Source organism: Staurois parvus, unplaced genomic scaffold, assembly GCF_062004578.1.
Source record: "Staurois parvus isolate SC_StPar_1 unplaced genomic scaffold, SC_StPar_1.0 ptg000138l, whole genome shotgun sequence".
NCBI classification, from domain to species: Eukaryota; Metazoa; Chordata; class Amphibia; order Anura; family Ranidae; genus Staurois; species Staurois parvus.
Genome location: NW_028317934.1, coordinates 1,763,415 through 1,789,572, shown reverse-complemented (window position 1 = coordinate 1,789,572; position 26,158 = coordinate 1,763,415). Strand labels below are relative to the sequence as shown.

Genomic DNA, 26,158 nt, shown 5'->3' with positions numbered 1-26,158 from the left:
GATTTTCTCACTTCCTGTCCTGATGACAATAATTTTCCCTCACTTACTGTCTGGTAAAATTTTTCTGCACCTGCATAGAGCTTCTAATTCTTCTCTATTATTTCCAATACTATGGCTATGTTTATACATGTGGTTGTCACAGCAGTGGGATCACTTTGAAAGGTGGTGAGGAGGCAATATGTTGCCTCTTTATAGCCTCTTAACCTTGTAAACACTGCACCACTGCACTGCGTACATTGCACATGGTTGGAGGGTGGTTGCAGCGAGGCCCTTTACAGTGGTTGAGCGAGGTTGCAGGATTGCTTGTTGAGGCAGTTGTGGTACAGTTATTTTGGGGAGGCAGTACTACTCACCAAATGTGTGGTGGTTGGGGTCATTTTTGCCATGGCTGAGAAGCAAAGCATTGCAGCAACAAGATATATCCTTTGCCCTTGAAACTTTAAGGAAAGTTTTGGGGGAGCGGTAAAAATAAACCCTAAAAATAAACTCTTTGCTGCACATATACATTATTTTGGTGATCATGTTAATTTAACCTGTTTAGGTATATATATATATATATATATATATTTTTTTTTTTTTTTTTTTTAAATAAAACTGGAGTGCTTAGCATAGTCAGCATAGTCAATGCAGTCAAGTGTTCCATAACTAATAGGTAGGATTAAAGTGCAGCAAAAAGGGAGGAAAGGGTAGGTGGCGCAGTTGGGATGTCAGGAAAGGAAAAGGTAGGGGGAAGGGGGGGGGTTGTCTAGGGGCAGGGAAGCACAAGCCTATCACCCTGTCTAGTGCACCCTATTCCACCATCCAAATGGGATTACAGATAAGTTTCACAAGCTGGAAGTCCAAGGGGACCACACTTTATTATACTTCCAAGGACAACCTTGGTATAGGTAAGTCTGTACATAGGTAGGGCCGCATTCACCATGGCCTCCCAGTAAGACACCCTAGGGGGGGTCAGCGGGGTTCATTTCAGCATGCTTTCTTTTTTGCATAAAACAAAAGATAGGAGATCAGTAATTGAGTGTAGTGAGAGCGTTGGTCATCCTCATGAATACCTACTAAGGATAATTCACAGGAGGATGGTATAGACAATTGCAACCAGAGATTAATCTTTGCAAAATGTCAGACCAGTAGGTCGCTATTTTAGGGTACTCCCATACCCCTATATGCAATCAACACTAGAAGAAAGTGGGAACTCGTTCCAGGTGCATGCTATGGAGTATCGGTGGGGTGCAGGGGCGGACTGACCATATGGAAACTCGCGCACTGCCCGAGGGCCCTGGGTCCGTAGAGGGCCCCATGAGATGCCCCTGGTACCTTTTTCATAGGCTTTTTTGAGTTTGGGCAAGGACACAGGGGCCCCAAGATCCCCTATTGCCCGGGGGCCCCATGAGTTGTCAGTCCACCCCTGGTGGGGTGTAATATACCCTATGTAAAAACTTGACCTGGATTAACTTGCCCCTAGAAGAGATAACAAGTTTGGGACCCCATTCTAAACAGTCCTCCCAATTTTCCCTATCTAGGGATGGAATATCATTCTTCCACATGCGTTCAACTTTGGGAGAGTTAACACTCAGAAGTACCCCATACTGGTACTTATCGAGGTCTCCTGGGGCCAGCTGCTCCTCGATAGGATCAACTTGGAGGAAAGACAACTGAGAGAATTAAGCTCTAGCAGCACGTCGCAGATGGAAGTAGTGGAACTGCATCCAGGCTGGCAGATGAAATTTGCTGGAGAATTGGGAAAAAGGCGGAGGATGCCCAAGGGCATGATGTATAATAGATATACTTTATTAAAAACCTGTGCTTTTGAAAATGCCTATTGCTAGGCTACCTGCATTGACTCAGTCAGTACTGGGACCACTAGATCAGCTTAGCAGCCAAACAGCTAGTATTTTCAGAAGGAGAGGTCATCAGTGGCAGCCCAAATATTTTCAATAAATTGCTGCAAAACCATTAATAGCTTGCCAAGGTAAAGATTCCACTTTAAATCTCTTATATATTGATTGAAAGTGTCTTGCTACAAGCAAGTTTATTGACTTTCAACATTGCGGAAAAAAGCACATTCAGGATAATTAGCCTGTTGCAATTACAACTGTGGAACAAACATATTCATTATACAATGATCAAATGCATTATCTGCTCAGCCGATGATCCAGATGAAATTGTCTAGCTCTGGGTCACAAGCATCAAATGTAGTTCAGAGCCAATGTTTTAAAACTGTTCGGCAAGACTGTCACTATAATGTAGATGTACATAATACCTATAATGCATGGATAATTACACCAGATAAATGTTACCTAACTAGATGAATTATCTTTCTACAACTTTATCAGTACATTTCAAGACTGCAAAGTCTTTCAGGCCATTATGTATCATAACAGAATGTCATCAAATCATAACATTTCTAAGTAAAAAAAAAAGAAAATTTAGAGAAGACGTATACTGCAGCAAATGTTCTTTTCTCGCATGTCAAAATCATTGACGGCTTAATTTGAGCTTTTCTGTTCTGTCCTATTTCATTACAAATGGGTATAAAGATTTAGAAATCAGTATTGGACTGCCAAAGATAAATAATGACCTGGGTTGGCATTTGGGCTTTCCAATTAGCCAAGCTTCGGTGGGGGGGAACACAATTGGTCTGGTCTTTGATTGCCAAGGCTGCATGGAGCTTGGGCTGCTACCGCTTTGCTTAATTCAAGTCAATCTAAAAAAAAAATGTGGGGTTCATATTCATTTTACTGTATATTACGTCTTCAAGCAGTCTGTGAAAAACCATTTGTTTTTGTTGTTGGGCAAAGTACAGCATACCGTGCATGAGTGTATAGTGTAATATTTGGGGATGTTTAGCTCAGTGATAGATGCGTTCACGACAGTCAAGAACTATTTCTCAAGGCTTGGTAGCCCACTTTTATTATTAAAAAAAAAAAAAAAATCCAAAACACATTTCTCACACAGGGGTTCTTCTCCAGCAAAATATACACAATGCAAATAAAAATACTAGCCCACCTGGCTACTCTTCAGCAGCACTGTTGCTATAGTTATTGGTCCTTTTGACCACCGGCTTTTTTGGGCACACAGCTCACACATGACTCCTCTGGCCAAGTCCTCAGACGCACACAGCTCCTCAAACCGTTAACTGTCTCTTGCAGCCCTTCATACTCCGGCTGCCACCTGCAGCTTCTCTGACTCCTGTAGGAGGGCTCCTGTCTCTCTAGGGTGGAGCCTTGAGGTATTCCTAAACCTCCATTATAAGGCCTGTGTTCACCTGGACACACACCCTGCTGTTCCTCCACAAAACCCGGACACTGGGTTGGAGATTCCGTCCTGCCCAAGACACTATGGAATCTCCAAACTATGGAGCCCCTTCCAGGAATACCAAAACCTGGAGAAAGCTTCAAAAGCAGTTTTCTCCACTCAACAGCTATACTCCGTAGTCCTGCACTCAGCCAATGTGCACACCCTGTGTCCTTTAACTGACAAATTTCATAGTGACAGAGTCTCGTCCTGTCACAATAGGTAAATGCAGTACCAGGCCAGTCTCTACAAATCATTACAAGTTGAATTCTTATTGGTAGCTCTGGGGTATTGCACATAAAAATTAGCACTTAAAGAAGAATCAGAGTATGCTTTGCATTCATTCAGAAAATGCAAAGCATTCTTTGAATGGTGCCCATGCCATGATGTTCAGAATGCATCAGGCCAGCTGCTCAACAAGGAACCCAGAAGCAAGTGAAGATCACCAGAGTAGTGGTATCTACTTCAGTGATTCAGATTCCTGGCATGGGCCAGGTACGGTATATACATAGTTACATTGGTCCAAGCTGGGCCAATGTAACTATGTATAAAATATCCATGCCTGAAATTCCTCTTTAAGAATAAACTGTTTTATAAGGCTTAAAATGCCTTATTCTGCAGTGTCAGAACTGCAGGCTTTTTACCACACGCAATCTAGATGCAAATAAAAGCAATTCAGAAGGACATCAGAAGCAGGTCAGAAGCATGTAGACAGGTGCAGTCTGTTTTCTCCCTTGTAGGTGCTGCTCGTCCAGAGCAGTACTGCAGTTGGAGGGGAAGTCAGAGAAACTTGGTTTCTAAATGGTTTCCTATGTCCTCTGGAGCATTGTTCTGGTTGGCTACACTGCATCCAGTTGACCCTGGTGGCCATCTTGGGTCACGTAGAGTCTTTTGAAGTCCCGACCCCCAGTTTTTGGTACGCATTTGCGAAGTGGCTAATGTAGCAAAGGATACCCACCCATCATGGACAGCATTAGTGGCATGGAGAGGTTCAAAAGTGGTCGGGAAAGCTCAGGCTCTACATCTGCACTTCTTCAAGCCCTCTCTTGGCTTGGCCTGGCCAGGCAACATTATACCTCCCTTGGCACACTGACTGTAAGTCCTGGGTAGGGTGAGCTCCCTGCTAGGCTGTTGTACTGTTTGCAGTGCTACTATATACAGTAAATATAGGTACACAAAGAGTGTATTATTCTTTTAAATTGTACTGTTTGCAAGTTCTTCAATACATCTGTGTGATTACTGCTGCTGAACCACGCTGCACCTATCTCAAATGGAGGCAACTTCTCCCTAAAACTACCAAAAAACGACTTACTCCATAGACTGGAACTAATATACAAAAAGCTTTTTTAAAGTTGAAATGATCTTTAGAATTACAGTTTAGTAAATTTAAGGTTTGTTTATTCGGGTGTCATAAGATCCAGTTAAAAATTCATATATTGCAAACCAAATCCAAGTTTCTCCAGAAATGGCAACAGAGTAAAACTAAAGTCATTGAACACAAGCCCTGAGACATCCTTGAGTCTGTTGAGTGGGGTTTAAGTGCTTCCTGTTTTGGAGAGGGATTAAAAGGACCATTTCTCCCTGTATCCAAGAGCGGGAGACATTATGTAGAACATTGCTTAAGGAAGGACATTTCTAGTAATCCAATTAATCTTATTCATCCCCTCATATTTACAATGCAGTATAGCAGAATGTTCTTGCTTTCGACACATGGGTGCATGAGCCATGAAACTAATAAACAACAATGCTAATACAAGTCACTTGTATTGACACTATTGCTGCTCAGACCCCAGGAAACCCCTCATTCCTCATCCAAAAATAGTTTATTTATAGTGTACTTCGCCAAAACTAGTTTTTACAGATATGGCTTGTTGTGATTGAAATTTCAAACACAGACCTTTATTAGTAAAAATCAATAAATACATTAAAATACTTATGTTTCTCTCTTTTCCCATAGCTACCCTTAACCAATGGGGGCTATATCCCCCCAGACCTATAACACTGTTTGTTCCCCCTTGTTCTGTAGTGTGGCCATGCATAGATCGGAAATTGAACGGCTCAGCAGGAACTGGCCGAGATTCGATCCATGTATGGGAAGGCTGATTGTACCCAAGTTGATATATTGATCGACTTGGGCACAACCAGCCTGTCGGGTTTTTCTACATGTAATTACTGCTGATGGCGATAGCCGCTAGCAGTATTCATAGTGCTCTACAAGTTGGGAAGGTTCCCCATGCCTCTGCACGAGCAGAACATAATAACACTGCGAAAGGCATTTCCCCATCAACACTGACTGTGTTGTTGGGGGAATCGAGAGATTTTCTTTCCTTCCACCCGTGGTGGAAGGAAAATCGAATTGTCTATGGGCTGCCTTAGTTTGGGTTACGTGTTGCACCTGTTCTTAATTTAAAACAAAAAATAGGAAAATCCGAACCAGCAACATTGTCAAAGATGGAGAATAGACACTACTGCCCCAATTTCTTACATTATCAACCATCAAAAAACAAGATGTATAATTATTGGTTTTGACTCCACAGCCAACAATATAAATAAACTGGTATGGTTTGAGAAATTATATTGCCAAAAGTATTGGGACATCTGCCTTTACACGCACATGAACTTTAAAGGCATTCCAGTCTTAGTCCGTAGGGTTCAATACAGGGGCGGACTGACAACTCATGGGGCCCCCGGGCAATAGGGGATAATGGGGCCCCTGTGTCCTTGCCCAAACTCAAAAAAACCTATGAAAAAGGTACAGGGGCATCTCACGGGGCCCCCTACTGACCCTGGGCCCTCGGGCAGTGCCCGAGTTTCCAAATGGTCAGTCCGCCCTGGTTCAATATTGAGTTGGCTCACCCTTTGCAGCTATAACAGCTTCAACTCTTCTGGGAAGACTGCCCACAAGATTTAGGAGTGTGTTTATGGGAATGTTTGACCATTCTTCAAAAAGTGCATCTGTGAGTCAGGCACTGATGTCAGACGAGAAGGCCTGGCTTGCATTCTCCGCTCTAATTCATCCCAAAGATGTTCTATCAGGTTGAGATCAGGACTTGCTCATCCGTGTCTTTGTGGACCTTGCTTTGTGCACTGGTGCGCAGTCACGTTGGAATGAGAAGGGGCCATTCCTAAACTGTTCCCACAAAGTTGGGAGCATGCAATTGTCCAAAATGTCTTGATATGCTCATTTCTTAAAAATTCCCTTCACTGGAACTAAGGGGCCAAACCCAACCCCTGAAAATCAGCCCCACACCATAATCCCCCCTCCACCAAACTTTACACTTGGCACAGTGCAGTCAGGCAAGTACCATTCTCCTCGCAACCGCCAAACCCAGACACATCCATCGTTTTGCCAGACAGAGAAGCGTGATTTGTCACTCCAGAGAACACGTCTCTGCTGCTCTAGAGTCCAACGGTGGTGTGCTTTAGACCACTTCACCCAACGCTTTGCATTGCACTTGGTGATGTAAGTCTTGGATGCAGCTGCTCGGCCAGGGAAACCCATTCTATGAAGCTCTCTACGCATTGTTGTTGTGCTAATCTGAAGGCCACATGAAGTTTGGAGGTCTTTAACTATTGACTCTGCAGACAGTTGGCAACCTCTGCGCACTGTGTGCTTCAGCATGCGCTGACCCTGCTCTATCATTTTACGTGGCCTACCACTTCATGGCTGAGTTGCTGTTGTTCCCACTTGCTTCCACTTTGTTATAATACCACTAACAGTTAACCATGGAATATTTAGTAGCAAGGAAATTTCACGGTTGGAGTTATTGCACAGGTGGCAACCTATCACGGTACCACACTTTGAATTCACTGAACTCCTGAGAGTGACCCATTCTTTCACAAATGTTTATAGAAGCAGTCTGCATGCCTAGGTGCTTGCTTTTTTTTACACCTGAGGCCATGGAGGTGACTGGAACACCTGGATCCAATGATTCACTTTTGGCAATATAGTGTATACAGTGGGGCAAAAAAGTATTTAGTCAGCCACCAATTGTGCAAGTTCTCCCACTTAAAAAGATGAGAGAGGCCTGTAATTGGCATCATAGGTAGACCTCAACTATGAGAGACAAAATGAGAAAAAAAATCCAGACAATCACATTGGCTGATTTGGAAAGAATTTATTTGCAAATAATGGTGGAAAATAAGTATTTGGTCAATATCAAAAGTTCATCTCAATACTTTGTTATATATCCTTTGTTGGCAATGACAGAGGTCAAACGTTTCCTGTAAGTCTTCACAAGGTTGGCACACACTGTTACTGTTATGTTGGCCCATTCCTCCATGCAGATCTCCTCTAGAGCAGTAATGTTTTGGGGCTGTCGCTGGGCAACACGGACTTTCAACTCCCTCCAAAGGTTTTCTATGGGGTTGAGATCCGGAGACTGGCTAGGCCACTCCAGGACCTTGAAATGCTTCCTACGAAGCCACTCCTTCATTGCCCGGGCAGTATGTTTGGGATCATTGTCATGTTGGAAGACCCAGCCACGTTTCATCTTCAATGCCCTTGCTGATGGAAGGGGGTTTGCACTCAAAATCTCACGATACATGGCCCCATTCATTCTGTCCTGTACATGGATCAGTCGTCCTGGTCCCTTTGCGGAGAAACAGCCCCAAAGCATGATGTTGCCACCCCCATGCATCACAGTAGGTATGGTGTTCTTTGGATGCAACTCAGCATTCTCTGAGTCCCTGGCGACGTAGTGTGTTACTGATGGTAGCCTTTGTTACGTTGGTCCCAGCTCTCTGCAGGTCATTCACTAGGTCCCCCCGTGTGGTCCTGGGATTTTTGCTCACTGTTCTTGTGATCATTTTGACCCCACGGGGTGAGATCTTGCGTGGAGCCCCAGATCTTAAAGAAGAAGGTACAGGTCTGTGAGAGCCAGACATCTTGCTTGTTTGTAGGTGACCAAATACTTATTTTCCACCATAATTTGCAAATAAATTCTTTCCAAATCAGCCAATGTGATTGTCTGGATTTTTTTTCTCATTTTGTCTCTCATAGTTGAGGTCTACCTATGATGCCAATTACAGGCCTCTCTCATCTTTTTAAGTGGGAGAACTTGCACAATTGGTGGCTGACTAAATACTTTTTTGCTCCACTGTGTATTCTAGATATTCCCATGAAAACGTATCATGCATCCTGTACAAAGTCTATTCTTTACATTTACAGTATGTGACCTCAGCAATATATAAATAAGGAATTTGAAAAATTAAATACTTACCATTCCTTAAACATTCAACTTTCTCTCCATTAACATCAAATATCCACTTTGCTGATGATCCAAGGTTCACTTTGGAAGTACACAGATCTAAAAACTAAATGAAAAGATACAAATAACAATGTTATGAGTAATATTCCAGACAATACAAGTAATATAAATGGAATATGTTCAACCATAAACATTTTGTACTGTGTCATTGCTTTCTTAGATCATGTAGGGCAAAGTGAAAGGCTCTCCCAGCATTCCCTGTCCCCTCCCAAAGGAGCATACACTCACCTTTCCCCGCTTGTCCACTAATCCCCCCAGCCACCAGGACAAAGAAAAGAAAACCCAGTGTATGTTCTGAACCTACTTGTTGGAGCTCATAAAGGCCTATGAACTCCTTCCCCTGCCTCATGTGATAGCCCCTGGCTAATCAGGAGTAAAAAAACAGTACAGAATTTGGGATTATTTACACACTGTACTCAACTCCCTCTGCTCCATTCTTCAACCTTTAATGCAGCTCAGCTCCATACACAACCCTGTAAATCTACGGACTGTCCCTGGAGATTGGGCAGAGTTGGGAATGAAGGAATGTGCCCACCTCTTCCATTTGATCCAGTGTTGTAGAGATGACATGTCCATCCTTCCCACTGCCATTTGCAAACACCAGAATTCTCCCAGTAGAACCTGTAGAAGGAGACTCTCTCTGTTTGGATATGGTAAGTTTATTCTTTCCTATATTCCATGAGCTAGAATTCATAAGACCATTCATAGTCCAGGTCAATTTACCAGATGGAAGAGCACTCTCTGCAAGAAAAAAAAAATATGTGTTATGGAACCAGTGCATGCTAATGAATGTCTCTAGAATAGGACATCCATCTTTGTGGCTATCAAGTCATCAGTCACACCACTGCAATTTAAAATCTTGTGATTTGTGTGCGATTTCAGCACGATTTCAGGTGCGATTTCTGAAGTCTTGTGAAGATTTTCAATGATTTCTTGCAATTTGCAGTGCGATTTCCACTCTATTCTATGTATGTGAAATCACAAGAAAACTGAAGAAAAAGTAATGCAAAACTACTTTAGAAATCGCGCTGCAGCAAATCGCAAAATGTAAAACACACTGACATTCACATTCATTAGATTCAATTCCCAAATCGCACCTGAAATCGCACCTGTATGACCGAGCATTAAGAATACATTTTGGCAATGAATGGCATTCTGCCAACTCTGGCATTTGACAAAGTCATGCTTGAAAGCATTTGTGCTGCATGATATTTGCGCAGTTATTTATCAAACGCATATTTTCAGGAAAAAAATGTATGAGTTTTAGCACAAACAAACACAATATTTTACCCAACTTTTTGGTACAATACATAAGATAAAACCAAACAGATACCAAACATGTCAAGTCTTATAATTGTGCACGCCCGTGGAATCGCAAAAACGTATGATTCTCCATTGACAATGCTTTAAAAGCCTTTACAGGTTATCAGTTTAGTGTGAACCCTAAATTATGGCCTTAGAATTATTCCTCTCACACTAACATTTGCGACAATACTTGATAATACGATAAAGTATTCCTGTGCAATTTACATGCGATTCAGTGCTGTGCAAATTTTGAATGAGCTTAAATTGCACATGCACTACTTTTGGAAACACATTGCAATGGGATCGCATGATACTTTTGAGGCATGCGATCTGGTGCAGGCATATGCACTGTGTTTGCGACCTGCGTTTAGGGTGTTGTTAGCTTATCAATGACACCCGTTGCAGAATGCAACTGCAGCGCATTGTGAATACGGTGCAGGAAACATGCACAGATTGCCACATTTTTTGTGTGAACCAAGCCTTACACTTGTCTCACAGTCTTGTGACTTCTATCAGTGTCTAGCCGAGCACTGGTTAATCTTGTAGGAGGAGTTTTAATTCTCCTCTGACTATCCTAGGAGGCTGCATGACTCCTGTCTGAACAGTGCAGACTGGCCCTTTGCTGATCACATGCACCTTCCCCCCCAAAAAAAAACCTCTCAAGCAATACACACCAAACAGAGCATGTGCAGACTTGCCACTACTACTCTGTACTATGGCAGATGGATTGGGGACTGTGAAAGAAGCGGAGGATCAAAGAAGACAGGATCAAACAGTCTTTTTACATAATGCAGAGGATTAGCCCCTTAGGTTGCACAGTGAGTATACTTTCCTGCATATACAGACTGATTTTACTGCTGTGGGTTTAGTAACACTTTAAATGGACCCTTACCCCTATTCTTATAATGAAAAATGAACGCTACCACAACATAAGGAAAAACATCACATCAGTAATATTGCTAGTACTATGTCATACATTTCTTGTACCACAAATCGTCAATGTCCAAAAATTGGCAATGCAAATTCTGCACCTAAATTTCGGCAGCAAATTCAAATGATCCACACTCAGAGATAGGCAGATGTCTTACCACCTGTTGTTCTCAATGAAACATATGCCCATCTATGGGCAGCCTAAGACAGCAGCTGTGTCTCTGGAATCTCAGGAGAGTGATCATTACTACTCATCAAACTTTGGTTATATCCACAGATGTGGGTGGCTGTGCTTTTATATGTCAGGACTGCTTTAAGGTACCAGTCCAGCCTGATTACATTACAGGTGTCTCTGATGAGAATAAGGAGACCTGATAAAGATAAAAGACATAGAGGAGAACATTTTGGGCTCATTATTACCAGACTTCTTGTCTATTCATGGCAATTTCCAGCACAGGGAAAATTAATGTAAATAAGAAAACATAGCTTCCAGCAGTGCCAATACCCAGCAACATGTTGCATAAAAAAAGCCTTCTATGCAGCTTTTTTGGCCCACAGGCCTGTGGTGTTTGGTTCAAATCAGTAAAATGTAGTACTAATAAAATTAATTGTGTCTAAAAACACATGGCAACAAAAGTTACAATTAACCCGTGTTATACCCATGATTACTTTAATATTCCTCTCTACCCATATGGAAGAAAAATATATTTGAAATATAATTAAAAAATATTCTTCCCAAATATATTGACATATATTTGAAATGCTACAATTTTGGCCATATTCAATATATTTCAAAATATATTTCAAAAAAATATATATATATATATATACACACTGCATGTTGAAATGCGTTTTTATATATTACAAAATATATGAAAAATATTTTTAAAAATAGATATTTTTTAAATAAATTCATCTGATTTTTTTTAACATATAAAAAAGTCATTTTAACATATATGTGTAAACTTTTGTAAATTCATTCCAGAAACGTAGATTTGTATTTTTAAAGGCATACAGTATATTTGAAATGTATTTTTAAAAATATTTTTCATATTTTTGAAAATACATTTCAAAAAATTTTTGAAATATTGAATATGAATTGGATATGAATATGGAATTGAATATGGCCCAAGTCGTAGCATTTCAAATATATGTCAATATATTTGGGAGGAATATTTGTAAAATATATTTCAAATACATTTTTCTTCCATGTGGGTAGCTTGATATACTCAGCTTCCCTTCACACTCTTGCTGCTCAATTTAGCTGACAGGGTCACTCTACCCTTGGCTAACACAGGGCTAAGCATTCTCCAAAAAGGCTTGATGATTGGCCCAGCCGTTACATACTCCTCCATACCAGGTGCACTGCTCAAAAAAAAAATTAAAGGAACACTTTTTAATCAGAGTATAGCATAAAGTCAGTTAAACTCCTGGGATATTGATCTGGTCAGGTAAGTAGCATAGGGGGTTGTTAATCAGTTTCAGCTGCTTTGGTGTTAATGAAATTAACAACGGGTGCACTAGATGGGCAACAATGAGACAACCCCCAAAACAGGAATGATTTTACAGATGGAGGCCACTAACATTTTTTTCCCTACTCATTTTTTCTGACTGTTTTTCACTAGTTTTGCATTTGGCTAGGGTCATTGTCACTACTGGTAGCATGAGGAGATACCTGGGCCCTACAGAGGTTGCACAGGCAGTCCAACTCCTCCAGGATAGATCAATATGTGCCATTGCCAGAAGGTTTGCTGTGTCTCCCAGCACAGTCTCAAGGGCGTGGAGGAGATTCCAGGAGACAGGCAGTTACTCTAGGAGAGCTGGACAGGGGCATAGAAGGTCCTTAACCCATCAGCAGGACCAATATCTGTTACTTTTTGCAAGGAGGAACAGGATGAGCACTGCCAGAGCCCTAAAACATGACCTCCAGCAGGCTACTGTTGTGAATGTCCCTGACAAAACAATCAGAAACAGACTTTGTGAGGGTGGCCTGAGGGCCCGGCATTCTCTAGTGAGCCCTGTGCTCAATGCCCGGCACCACAGAGGTCAATTGCCATTTTCCATTGAACACCAGAGTTGGCAGGTCCGCCACTGGCACCCTGTGCTTTTCACAGATGAGAGCAGGTTTACCCTGAGCACATGTGACAGACATGAAAGAGTCTGGAGAAGCCATGGAGAAAGTTATGCTGCCTGTAACATAGTTCAGCATGACTGTTTTGGTGGTGGGTCAGTGATGGTCTGGGGAGGCATATCCATGGAGGGACACACGGACCTCTACAGACTAAACAATGGCACCCTGACTGCCGTTAGGTATCGGGATGAAATCCTTGGACCCATTGTCAAACCCTACGCTGGTGCAGTGGGTCCTGGGTTCCTCTTGGTGCCCGGCAATGCCCGTCCTAATGTGGCAAGAGTATGCAGGCAGTTCCTGGAGGATGAAGGAATTGATACCATTGAATGGACCCCACGCTCGCCTGACCTAAATCCAATAGAACACCTCTAAGATATCATGTTTCGTTCCATCCAATGCCGCCAGGTTGCACCTCAGACTGTCCAGGAGTTCAGTGATGCCCTGGTCCAGATCTGGAAGGAAATACCCCAGGACACCATCCGTTATCTCATTAGGAGCATGCCCGGATGTTGTCAAGCATGCATACAAGAACATGGGGGCCATACAAACTACTGAGTACCATTTTGAATTACTGAAATGACATTTCAGCAAAATGGACTAGCATGCTGCATCATTTTTTCACTTAAATTTTCGGGTGTCTTTGAATTCAGTCCTCTGTAGTTTGATCATTTTAATTTCCATCAAACGATGGGGCATCCTTACATTCCTAACACATTACCCAGTCCATATCAGTAGATATCCAGCATGATATTTTTCCCCATTGAGATCTGATGTGTTTTCAAAGTGTTCCTTTAATTTTTTTGAGCAGTGTATTTTCTATGCTCCCAGCACTCCCAACAGCTGAACTGAGTGGTGGAGTAGTATAGGAGAGGTAAGAATGTGCTTCTGGAGAAGAGAGTGTTAAAGCAAACATTTTTCATGGACAAAACACAGGTTTGTGCTACAGTAAAAAAACATTCCATTAAAAAGTAATGAAGGGAAGGGCGAGCTGTCATTGTGGACTTGTTTTCCAAAGCAAATATTCTGAGGCTGTCATTCTTATCATTCCTTGGCTACTTGGTGAGTCAATGACCTAGAATGGTCCAACACTGCACAGCTCATCCACGCTATTAGAATTGCTAGTGATTAATAGCTAAAATGGAACAAATGGCTATCTACGATGTGAACTACACAAGCAGCATGCAGTAGCATGTTGAAACAATCAACTGCACACAATTTGAGCTTTGTGCAATCATGGAAGATTACTGATACTACATGTTACTTGTGTAGCTTACAGCATAAGAAGCTGTTACTTCCAGCATTTAAAGTGAATCTGGCACTAAAGAAATATGGGGGATGTCATTGCATGGTCCTTCCAAAAATAATAAATGTTGACTGTGTCTGACTTTAGTACTTTTAAGTCATAGACCCAGAACAAATATGATGTTAATGAGTGTCAGGGCTACTTATTTCTGTACTTTTTCCAAGTCAGCGTCAAAGCACCAAAACAACAGCCAGGGAACTAGCATACCCAAAATGAGGGGTAAGCAATGGCAGCATCTATTACTTGCCGATGAAAGATTCCTCTAAAAGTGGTCGTAAACCTCAGACATGATATATGAACAAAGCATATCCCTCTATTAAGTGTGCTTTCAATTAGGTGCATTAAGGGGGTTATTTACTAAAATTAGTGAGTGCAAAATCTGGTGCAGCTCTGCATAGAAACCAATCAGCTTCCAGGTGTTATTGCAAAATCTTCATTGAACAATCTGAAGTTAGAAGCTGATTGACTACCATGCACAGCTGCACCAGTTTTAGTAAGTCTACCTCTAAGTGTCATTTCTGTCTGCTGCCTTAATACTCTGCTTTCAGTCACTTCTGACAAGTTTTCCTGACACCAAAAGAAAAAATGGTGACAGGGGCGGGACCTCCAGCAGATTGACAGTCTCAGCTCTGTTGTTCCTGTGAGCTGTGTGGAGGGAGCGTGTCTTTTCTCTCCATTCAGTTCTCAGAGCTTTCCTCATTGAGCTTTGCAGTGTTTAATTTCAGCTTTCTTCCCCCTTTTTCTGACGTCCCAGACAAGCTTTATAAATTCAGCACTTTGGATGGAGAGAGCATACATGGCCACGGAAAGATAGGTACTACTTATTTAGGAGAATTTCCTTCATCACCTGAACTTGTGTATCACCTGAAGCCAGTCACTTCACTGGGTATATGTAAGGGTTTGCAACTACTTTAAATAATCAGCATTTAGTTGTTAATTATTGTCATTTGATTAGCTCAATTCACCTCTGTGAACTACACAGCTCGCCCCCCACACACGTTAAGAAAAATAAGGAGAGACAGAGAAGTTCTGTAGTCCTAACACTCCTTTTTTCCTAGGGTTACAACACTGCTTCTCCATAAATACCATACACTGTGTTTAGCACTTCTGCCTGGCAGCACTAGGGTCGTCGGGTCAATTCCCAGTAACCTGCACAGAATTAGCATTTTCCTCCCACATTCCAAAGACATGCTGGTAAGTTAATTTGGTCTTGTATAAATTGGCCCTAGTATGTGTATGTATGAATGTGAGTTAGGGACCTTAGGTTGTAAGCTCCTTGAGGGCAGGGACTGATATGAATGTATAATGGTTATATGTAAAGTGCTGAATAAATTGACAGCGCTATATACACTCACCGGCCACTTATTTTGGTACACCTGTTCAATTGCTTGGTAACACAAATTGCTAATCAGCCAATCACATGGCAGAAACGCAATGCATTTAGGCATCTAGATGTGGTGAAGATGACTTGCTGAAGTTTGAACCGAGCATCAGAAAGGGGATTTAAGTGACTTTGAACATGGCATGGTTGTTGGTGCCAGACAGGCTGGTCTGATTATTTCAAAAACTGCTGATCTACTGGGATTTTCATGCACAACCATCTCTAGGCTTTACAGAGAATGGTCCGAGATAGAGAAAGTATCCTGTGAGCGGCAGTTATGTGGACAAAAACACCTTTTTGAAGTCAGAGGTCAGAGGAGAATGTGTAGACTGGTTTGAGATGATAGAAAGGCAACACTAACTCAAATAAGCACTCGTTACAACCAAGGTATGCAGAATACCATGTCTAAATGCACAACACATCGAACCTTGACACAGATGGCCTACAGCAGCAGAAGGCCACGCTGGATGCCACTCCTGTCAGCTAAGAACAGGAAGCGGAGGCTACAATTCACACAGGATCATCAAAATTGGATAATAAAAGAATGAAAAAACGTTGCCTGGTCTGATGAGTCTCAATTTCCCTAGAGATGGTTGTGCGTAAAAATCAGCAGTTTTTGAAATACTCAGACCAGCTTGTCTGGCACCAACAACAATACCACGTTCAAAGTCACTTAGTTACTCAAAGTAATATCTACCCCTCTAAGCTAAATTACCCCTCACCCTATAAAATTCACTCACCAGACCTCAGATGCAGCAGCACCCTGCAGAGAGATTTAAGTCCACCCTGGTCTCCGCTCAGCTCATGTGATGTGCCAGAGCCAAGCAGGAGCTTAGAACTTTTCTCGGTTCTGCAATGTCAACACTGCTCTGATCTGAGGTCTGAGAGGCAGTGGCAACCTCTGTGCAGTGAGATGGGGTAGCAATCTGCTCATCCTCTGGCTGTGATGAACCTATCACCGCAGTACAGTCAGTGAGCATTGTCACTTTAGGGCAGAAAGTATGTTACTGGTAAGATCACAAGGTCAAAATTAAGGTAAAAAAGCCTGAAAAAATTAAACTAATGCAACTATACTATCTACAGACTGGTAAGCTGCAATATATTTCATTTGTGCTCTATTTTTACACTTTAGTTGTATTTGCTTGATTGCCCAATTACCAAATTGATTCATGACTTTTTTTCAGTTTGATTTTTAAATTTCACCCTTCTCTCAGCAGATCGTAAATATTCAATTTACCTTAATACACACATTCAAATTTTCAGTTTCTAAGAATTCGCCAATACATTAATCCAGACAATGAAAAATATTTAAAGACATTTTTTGCATATAGATCAGATCTCCAAGCATACATTCAAAGGAGTCAAAAATTTCTCAATTGTGAATGAATTTGCCCACCTCTGGTCCCTTTAATTATATGAACAATAGTCTCTTCAGTCTGCAGCCTTCTGAAAGGGAACTCGAGGACTACTTCCAGTAGCTTCCCACTAAGCGTGACATAAGCTGTACCAGCCTGTCTCTGCTGATAGCTTGCATAAATCATCATTTTTGAAGGGAACAGATGTTCATGGTATGAAACAGTAATACAACAATTTAGTCATAATTAAAATTCACCTTAGCATGCCTTTATCAGTGATCAGAGAACCATTGAGCGTCTCATCAACACGAAGAAAAAAAAATATGTCAAGTTCCTCTTACAGTTGCAAAGATAACCTTTCTTTAACACTGATTTTGGTAGAATTTTTTTTTTCATACCTCATGCTCACGACTACGTGACAGTTGATTAGTGAGTGTTTCTTTGTGTTCTTTTATTGAAGAAATTCAAATATAGCAAGGATAATTAGCAATAAACTGTGCAAACATTTTTTCTGATTGTGTTTGATTAAGTTAGAGCAAAGTATGTTTTGGAAATAGTATATTTTGCAGTTGCTAACATGAAGGTATGTTATCAAGTTTTGTAAACCTAAGGTACCAATTAGAGATGAGCGAATTATTCAAAAATTCGATTCGGCTGATTCGCCGAATTTGCGGAATAAATTCGATTCGATGCAAATTTATTCGCTGCGAATTTAACTTATTAAAAGGGTTTCTAGGCTTCAGAGAGCCTTTATATTAGTGCAGAACACTGTACCTTTAATTTAAATGCCCTTGGAGTCTGCTGGGGAAGAGAAATAATACTTACAGTCAGTATGACATGCAGATGAGTGCCGTCGATCTTAGAATCACCACACACTTCACTCATTTGGGCAGTCACGGGGCACGACGAAGAAGAAGAAGAAGAAGAATGAAAAGAAGAAGAAGAAGAATGAAAAGAAGAATGAAAAGAAGAAGAAGAAGAATGAAAAGAAGAAGAAGAAGAATGAAAAGAAGAAGAAGAAGAATGAAAAGAAGAATGAAAAGAAGAATGAAAAGAAGAAGAAGAAGAAGAATGAAAAGAAGAAGAAGAATGAAAAGAAGAAGAAGAATGAAAAGAAGAAGAATGAAAAGAAGAAGAAGAAGAATGAAAAGAAGAATGAAAAGAAGAAGAAGAAGAAGAATGAAAAGAAGAAGAAGAAGAAGAATGAAAAGAAGAAGAAAAAGAATGAAAAGAAGAAGAAGAAGAATGAAAAGAAGAAGAATGAAAAGAAGAAGAATGAAAAGAAGAAGAATGAAAAGAAGAAGAAGAAGAATGAAAAGAAGAATGAAGAAGAAGAATGAAAAGAAGAAGAAGAAGAAGAATGAAAAGAAGAAGAAGAATGAAAAGAAGAAGAAGAAGAAGAAGAAGAATGAAAAGAAGAAGAAGAAGAAGAAGAATGAAAAGAAGAAGAAGAAGAAGAATGAAAAGAAGAAGAAGAATGAAAAGAAGAAGAATTCCAGTACAGCAAAAAGTGTATCTGCAGAGAGCTCCGCTATTTCTGACAGTTCTCTGACAGTTCCTTCACATTTACAGCGGTTGAAACATTGTATCTATTTGTTTCCGAATAAAAACATCTGTATCCTAAATGGAAACAAATAGATACAATGTTTCAACCGCTGTAAATGTGAAGGAACTGTCAGAGAACTGTCAGAAATAGCGGAGCTCTCTGCAGGGACACTTTTTGCCGGCTGTAGAAGGGATGAAAATCGGCCGATCGGGAAAAATTTGATTCGTGCATCCGAAGTTTGCTAATTTTCGGATTCGGTGCGAATCGAATTTTTCCTAATATTCGAAACGAATTCCACTTCGCCAAGTTCGATTCGCTCATCTCTAGTACCAATGTTCTGCATCAGAATTATAGTGATGCATGGCCTAACATTCCAAAACAGCTGCATTAAGACCGGTTGAAATCTCATACAATCTTATTGTTGGTGAAAGTTGCACACCTGCCTGTCACTTCAAAAGGGAAGATGACCTTGTAGATAGTTGGTGTCTGATAGGACCATGCTAGTGCACACAAATGCTTGATGAGCCTGCCAGGAATCCAGTGAGCTCCTAAACACTCCTAAGACAGTGAGATCCTGTTTTAGATGACAACTTTGCACTTGCTGAACTGAAAACCTACACCGTACTATTAGCCCTTCCTAAGTTCTCCCCTGCTGAATTATAGAGCACCTCTTCCTTATGTTATGGAGATGAGAAGAGGGGGAGGTGTTCTGTGATCCAGCAGGAAAGAACTGGGCAGAGCTGATAACACAGCTTGGGAGTTTAGTGTGGAAGTGGAATTGTGAACTTAAACAGTAAGGCAGCCAGTAAATAAGTCATTATTTTTTGTTCAAACAGTGAACAAAAAAAGTGACTTGATTCCCCCATCCATAAAATGGATGTGGATGGGGGAATCCTCCCCACAAAGCTATTGTATTCTGACTGACAGTGGGGAGACAGTTCCCCACCTCAGAATACACTAATAAGCCTTCCTAGCTATAGCCTGTGATACTGGTCGAGTGGGGAAAATCCAACAGAGCAGTTGTACAGAAGTCAATCCGCAGATCGACTTATGTACAGCCTCCCTACCCATACATACATGCCATACCTATACATGGATCCAAATTCTGCCAGTCACAGTTGAACCGGCTAAATTTCGATCCATGTATGGCCAGCTTAAAGTGGTTCTAAAACCAATACTTTTTTACCCTAATGCATTCCCTGCATTAAGGTAAAAAACATTTTATGGCTTTCTGTCCTTCCCTTTCCCTGTGTGAAGGGGAAGAGAGGGGAGAAGAGATCCAGCACTGTGCATGGCTGCATCTCTTTCTCCTCTCTTCCTCTTCACATAGGGACTCGGGCAGCAGCAGGAGCCATTGGCTCCATAAATACATGGAGTGCGGCTAAGCGAGGTTCCATAAACACACACAGCTCAGGAGCAAGCGCACACTGTGTGCCGCCATAGCAAGTGGCTTGTCATGGGGGCACACAAAAAAGAGGAGGAGCCAAGATCTTCAGTGGACTGACCCCAGAAGAGGAGGATCGGGTCCACTCTGTGCAATTCCACTGCACAGAGCAGGTGAGTATAACATGATAATTATTTTAATAAAAAAAAATTACCCAGGCTCCATTCACACTTGTACGACTAAAAATTGCGCAACTTTGATGCAACTTTGACGCAACTTTGGATGGGTGCAACTTGCATGTGACTTGTCCCTATGCAAAGTTGGACCCACTGTCACACAACCGGTGCATGTAAACATTTAGGTACAACGTTCATGTAACATTTGAGAATTAACATTAAAGTCTATGGCCCTCAAGTTGCATGAAAGTCAGACCAAAATAATGCATGAACAAATAAGAAGTCGCTGCAACTTTAGGTAACACATATATGAGTGGTTATCGATGGAAAATATGGGGTATGATTTGTCATGCAACTCTGATGCCCAAAGTCGCATGACAAATTACACACATTTGAATGGGGTCTTAGTAACGCTTTAAGCCAAGAGCTCAGTGGATTTCTGCAAGATCAACGGTTAGTTTTTTGTACTTGTAAAGGGATAAAGCATTGTGAAAAATGCATGCATTGCAACAATGAACTGCATACTTTTTCTTTTTACATTTTGCCGTCGTACATTTTAATGTTTATTACTGAAGGATTTCCCCATTGTAACCAAGAGTTTTATTAATTTTATTAAATCGTGGACTTTTGTTTATCTATCGTGATTCCTTACACTGAACCATGTGGACTCCCTATATTCAGCAGCGTTGATGTTGAGTGTGGTACATCAAATCTTGGAATCTTGTTTTTGAAGATCTCTAGGAAATGTACTGTGGATTCCTGCTATTTAGGATCGTCAGCTGGGACACAAGTTGGTGTTTTCTCAGCCACTCGCTAAGGTGAGTAGCATACATTGATTCCAATTTATATGTTCATCTACTGATACTCTTAGATGTGCTCCATTTTGCTATGTTGTATTGTAATCCATAGTCACTGTACTTATGGAAGAAATTTAAAGAGATCCAGTGAAAATAAAAATATGGGAACTGCCATTGCTGACCTGGATTTTAAAGGTAAACACTCCAAGGCTGTCCATTTGATTCTGCCTTCAATATCTAGGCAATTATTGGCATGGAACAAGCATGCAGGACAAAAGTTTAGCATTCTCAGATTTTGACGGATATATGTCTGCTTCAGGTCAGTGGACTGCTAGGCAGAATGAGGTTGACCACACCGTGGTGTGCACTTTATCATTGACAGTTACTAGATTTCTTTTGACACGCATTCCCTTTAAGATCACCCAAGTCAATCTATGAAGAAGGATTAAAAGAGTGGAAATCCAGATGAGGCAAAACCTTTTTCTCCTTTCGTTTTTAAGAGAGACATGCTTTCTTGTTTTGCATTTACTTGTCTGGCATCTTAGGAGTGTTCCATACTAGTCTTAGCTGTCTTAAAGCATTATGCATGCACCATTACACATATAAAGGCACACCTTTATTGGTGCCAAGGGTATGAGCACCCTTGCCAGCATTCTAAATCAGGCTGGAAATTTTGGTCTTGCCTCAGTCTGCCTTGATCACACCCTGACCTGCCGTATTAACATCCTAAGGCTTAGTACATTAAAGCACCATATAGTGGTATGCAAGTAGTGTTCACATCAGGCCACACTCAGCATCACATCAGGCCACACTCAGATAGCATCACATCAGGCCACACTCAGATAGCATCACATCAGGCCACACTCAGCATCACATCAGGCCACACTCAGATAGCATCACATCAGGCCACACTCAAAATTTTACTTAAGCAAGGGACTTGGTCAGTCCAAGGGATCTAGTTATTTGAACGGTTCCATGTTATTGCCAACAATGCAGCTCATTTTCACTTGGACAAGACCCTAAACATATTACAGGAGACCTAACATTAGATAATATGTTAGATGCCTGCATGCGAAGTATAGTGTAGGTTTTCCTCCTTATTACCTGTTACGGAGATTACAGTTCTCCCCCTGAAAGCTTTTATTTTCCTTTCTCTCCAGACAGTAGTTGCTATCTTTGTAAAGACATCATCCACAGTCAGTTTTTATTTTCAAAAGATAAACAATTATGGAAATCCCAATGCCTTCCGGTTTTAACTATGTGTACATGTTCTACACAGTGCAGCACCCTTGTTCTCTCAGGCTGCAAACAGCCAGTGCAAATATATATATATATATATATATCATGCTTACTTTCTGAAAGTTAATCATCCATCAAGAATCCCAAACCATAAAACTCTGAATTCAAACTTCCTTAATGGTGATGTCACCCTAACTCTATATGACGCATATATGGAAAAGGAATAAAAGTACAGTTAACCAAAGCCAATATGTTGTTTATTTTTTAACCAGTTAGTTGAACCAGCCATTACCTTCTTGAATCTTTTGATAATTCAGGAAGCAAGGTCATACAAATAAGTAGTGTCCACAGGGCTTTGATGGGCAAATGCAGAGCACTTTTGACGTCAATCTTCTGACATCATTCAGAATCCCCATGGAAAAATTACCCTTATTTTTTGCTCTGGCGAAATCTAAAATTTTGGATTTCCCCTCACTTTCTGTCTTGGTAACAGTGGCTAGTGGGAAAAGGTTAAGTGCTAACCGGTATATTTGGTTTAATTTTAGGGTTTGGGTTAGATAGTGTCAAGGTTAGACCGAGGTTTGTATTATCACTGGGGTTAGGGAACGTAAAGGTAGTTCCCTATACCGAGAACTACAAGCATGAAACACTGAAAATAACATACAACCATTTGATGTATAGTGAAGTGTAGCCTATTGGTAGCTGATCAAAAAGAGACATCTGTATTATACACTTTTCTGTTCTGAAAAGGTCTTTAAATTATTTTAGAGATAGTCGTAAATGTTACTCATAGCTCATCTGAAGTGTTATGACATGAATTATATTGGCCCAGTCATGCATCAAGCTAACTACATATATGGTGACAATAACAGGTCACCTCTAAGTGTCTGAACCAGCAACATATTTTACTAGGTTTAAAAAAAGATTAATTTTCATCACGTTGAACCTTTTACAGACCCCTGCTTTTCCTGTTTCACATGAAGACAAGATAAACCCTTTTGTGCGGGAGTGTCCAAGACAGCTATAAATACGGCCCAGCACAAAATCGCAAAATTTAAAATGTTGATTCTTTATTTTGGGATTTTTTGTAGAAATGCATTTACACTTAGCGAACACATGCGGAAAAACAACTTGACAGTGTCTCTATAGCCTGGGTTCACATATATGCGGTGTGGTACATTGCATGTGATTCGCACAGGAACCGCACCGCATTCCTGTGAAAATCACATGTGATTTGTGTGTGGTGCAATTGGAGCTATACATTTTGTCTGGCTCTAATCGCACCGCACCCAAAAGGTGCAAGACCCTTTTTTTGGTCCGCACTAGAATTGGATCGCATGGGTATTCAATGCGATCCGATTCTGCACATCACAGAGCATTTTGCGGACCAACTTCGGGGTGTTGTTAACTTAACATACACACCCACAGCGGTTCACATGAACGGGGTGCGATTCTGATGCAGTGCAGAATTCGCACAAAAAATGCTGCAAATTCCAGACGGCATCAGTGTAAACCCGGGATCACTGAACTTTTCTACATTTTATCTTCCCAATGAAGAATATCCTAATCTTCACAATCACGCCTTATTCATGTCATCAGCTTGCAGCAACACCCATAGTTGTGAGCAACTTTTTTCAAAGGGAAAAGGAAAAATTAAAACCAGAATATGCGATGAGCACCTTGAGAATTCAGTGAGAATTGCTACTACATCCACTGAACCAGATACAGGTGCATTTGTTTATCAAATATAGTACTGGTTTTATGTTGCAAAAAATATTTAAAAACAAATTAAGCTTTATTACATGGATAGGTACATAATCTATATCAGTGATCGTTAACTTGTGATCTGCTCGACTTTTTATGCTCATCAGCCATGTAGTTTATGTGCGGCCCAAGACAATTCCACTTCTTCCAATGTGGCCCAGGAAAGTCAAAAGGTTGGACATTCTTGTGAATTGTGTGCTACACTGCATCATATGGAGTAAGAAAAAAAAATGATTCCAGGTTCCACAAGAGATTGGTTCCCTTAATCAAAATATTTCCATATCATCCTTTAGTAACAATAACTGAAGAAACTTTAGTTGTAAGGAAATCAGTTTTTTGTAAGGGGTGAGCGTACAGTTTTGAACATATTTTCTTTATTGCAATCAGGAATACAAGATACAAATACATATTTTTTAAGTTAGGTAAATAAATAAAATATTACATATTAATATTTTGTATATCTATATGGGGCTTTAGTCTCCTTTATCTTACAGTAGTAAGCCTGTTGTTTACTGAGACCAGTAGCTTAAGCTGCAATTTACACAAATAAGCAAATATCTCAACCCAAGTGATTCATTAAAAAGCTAGCTGCCAGGTGGATCGCTACTTGTAGTGCTGTGGGAATCATTATTATTTCTGTATTCTGTATTAAATACTTATCTTAAAGAGTATTAATTTAGTTGACAAAAATATTTTCATCATAGTTTTCATCATCATCATGTTTTCAGTGATTAAAACTAAACAAAAATCAATTCACATGTTCGTCAATTGACGAAAACTATGACGAAAATCAATTCCATTTCCAACAAAAAATGAATGAATGAAAATGTGAGGGAGACATTTACCCACCTGAACTTCCACTTTGAACTGCTTTTACCATGAACAGTAAACTGACTGTTATTATATAAATAAGCATTACTCTTGGATATTGGTTTGGTCATGATGTGCTTGTGCAATGACATTACAGGCAATAGAGGTTACATTTTTATTATATTTTAAAAGAGAAGTATGTTTTTGTTTTTTTAAAATTATTTTTACCTAGGTAGATGCAGCATCATTCAAATTAGCTGGCTCTAAGGGTGAGAACTGAGCGATCAAAGACCGCTGACTGTCAGTCACCGCTCTCTGCTCAGCACCCCAGCACTCACTGGAGCGCTGGGCTGTGGAGGGGATGGGAGTGGATGGCTCAGGCTCTCAACAGCTTGCAGAAAGGCTGAGCTAGGTGCCAATCCAGGCTTCTGAGTGGATATCGACCATATGGTCAAGATCTTTCCCCTGCCTAGACTGGTTGAGTGACGTCAGCCGACAGCAGACTTTAGCCCGCTGCCAACTGAAAATGGGTCACAAGAGTGCAGAACGCACTGCGCTCCTATGATCCACAGGAGAAGTACAGCCAAACGAGCTTTGGCTGTACTTCTCCTTTAAAGTTGCACTTCAGTCAAAAAAGCAATATTCTTGTAACGATACTTGGTTTTATTTATAAACGTTACATATCACAATGGCGAAATCTGTGTCTGTAGTGCATTCACAAAAACCTTAATACTATAAATAATAACATGTTATTAGATTTTGACTCCAAGAGAATATAATGAGTTTGGAAATTCTAAAGAAATGCTTAAATAATGCATTACAATTAAACTAAACCCATTAGATTTTAGTTGACTAAAATGTAGAAGATTTTAGTTGACTAAAATGTACTGGAGGATTTAGTTGACTAAAATACGACTAAAACTAAAACAATTCAGATTACTAAATTACGGCTAAAACTAAAATGTCATGTTAGTCAAAAGACTATGACTAAAACCAAGCCGAAATTTGACCTCAAAATAAACACTGATCTTAAAGCAAAAATAATCTAAAATCAGTAAAAAAAGTTATGATATGATATGATCAATTTAAACACAAACTAAAATAATAAAACCTAAAACCTGTAGAGTTTCATATTAAATTGTGTAATATGTGATCAAGCTTCTAACCATTTAAAGTGAACCTGTATCTACAAATAAGAATAAAGAAATTCTACTAAGAATGCTGGGTGGCAGGCACCTTAAGGTGACTACACACCTAAATGCTTTTTGTCTAAAGTACCCGCTCCACATACCAGGGTGCCCTGAAGTGCAAAAAGCACCAGCTTCCACGTTCAACAGCCCTCTTCCTCCTCCTGCCAGATGGAGACCACAAAAGTTAGCTGACATTTGTATTTCAAAGTACCCCAGTATGGAGGTTACTGGGTGCTTTAGAGGAAAATCATGGTGTATGAACCCCTGCAGGAGCTAGCTATCC

General features: G+C 40.6%; 1 protein-coding gene across 1 annotated transcript in view; it reads right to left on the bottom strand.

Annotated features, from left to right (window-relative positions):
* The window catches only part of LOC149465259 (doublecortin domain-containing protein 1-like), a 192,380-nt gene that overhangs the window by 40,793 nt on the left and 125,429 nt on the right, over nucleotides 1-26,158 (bottom strand). The window contains exons 6-7 of the mRNA XM_089673492.1: nucleotides 9,100-9,305; nucleotides 8,517-8,610 (exon numbers count right to left, since the gene is read on the bottom strand). Coding sequence (XP_089529618.1) covers nucleotides 8,517-8,610; nucleotides 9,100-9,305 — 300 coding nt within the window. The remainder of the gene's footprint in view (nucleotides 1-8,516; nucleotides 8,611-9,099; nucleotides 9,306-26,158) is intronic.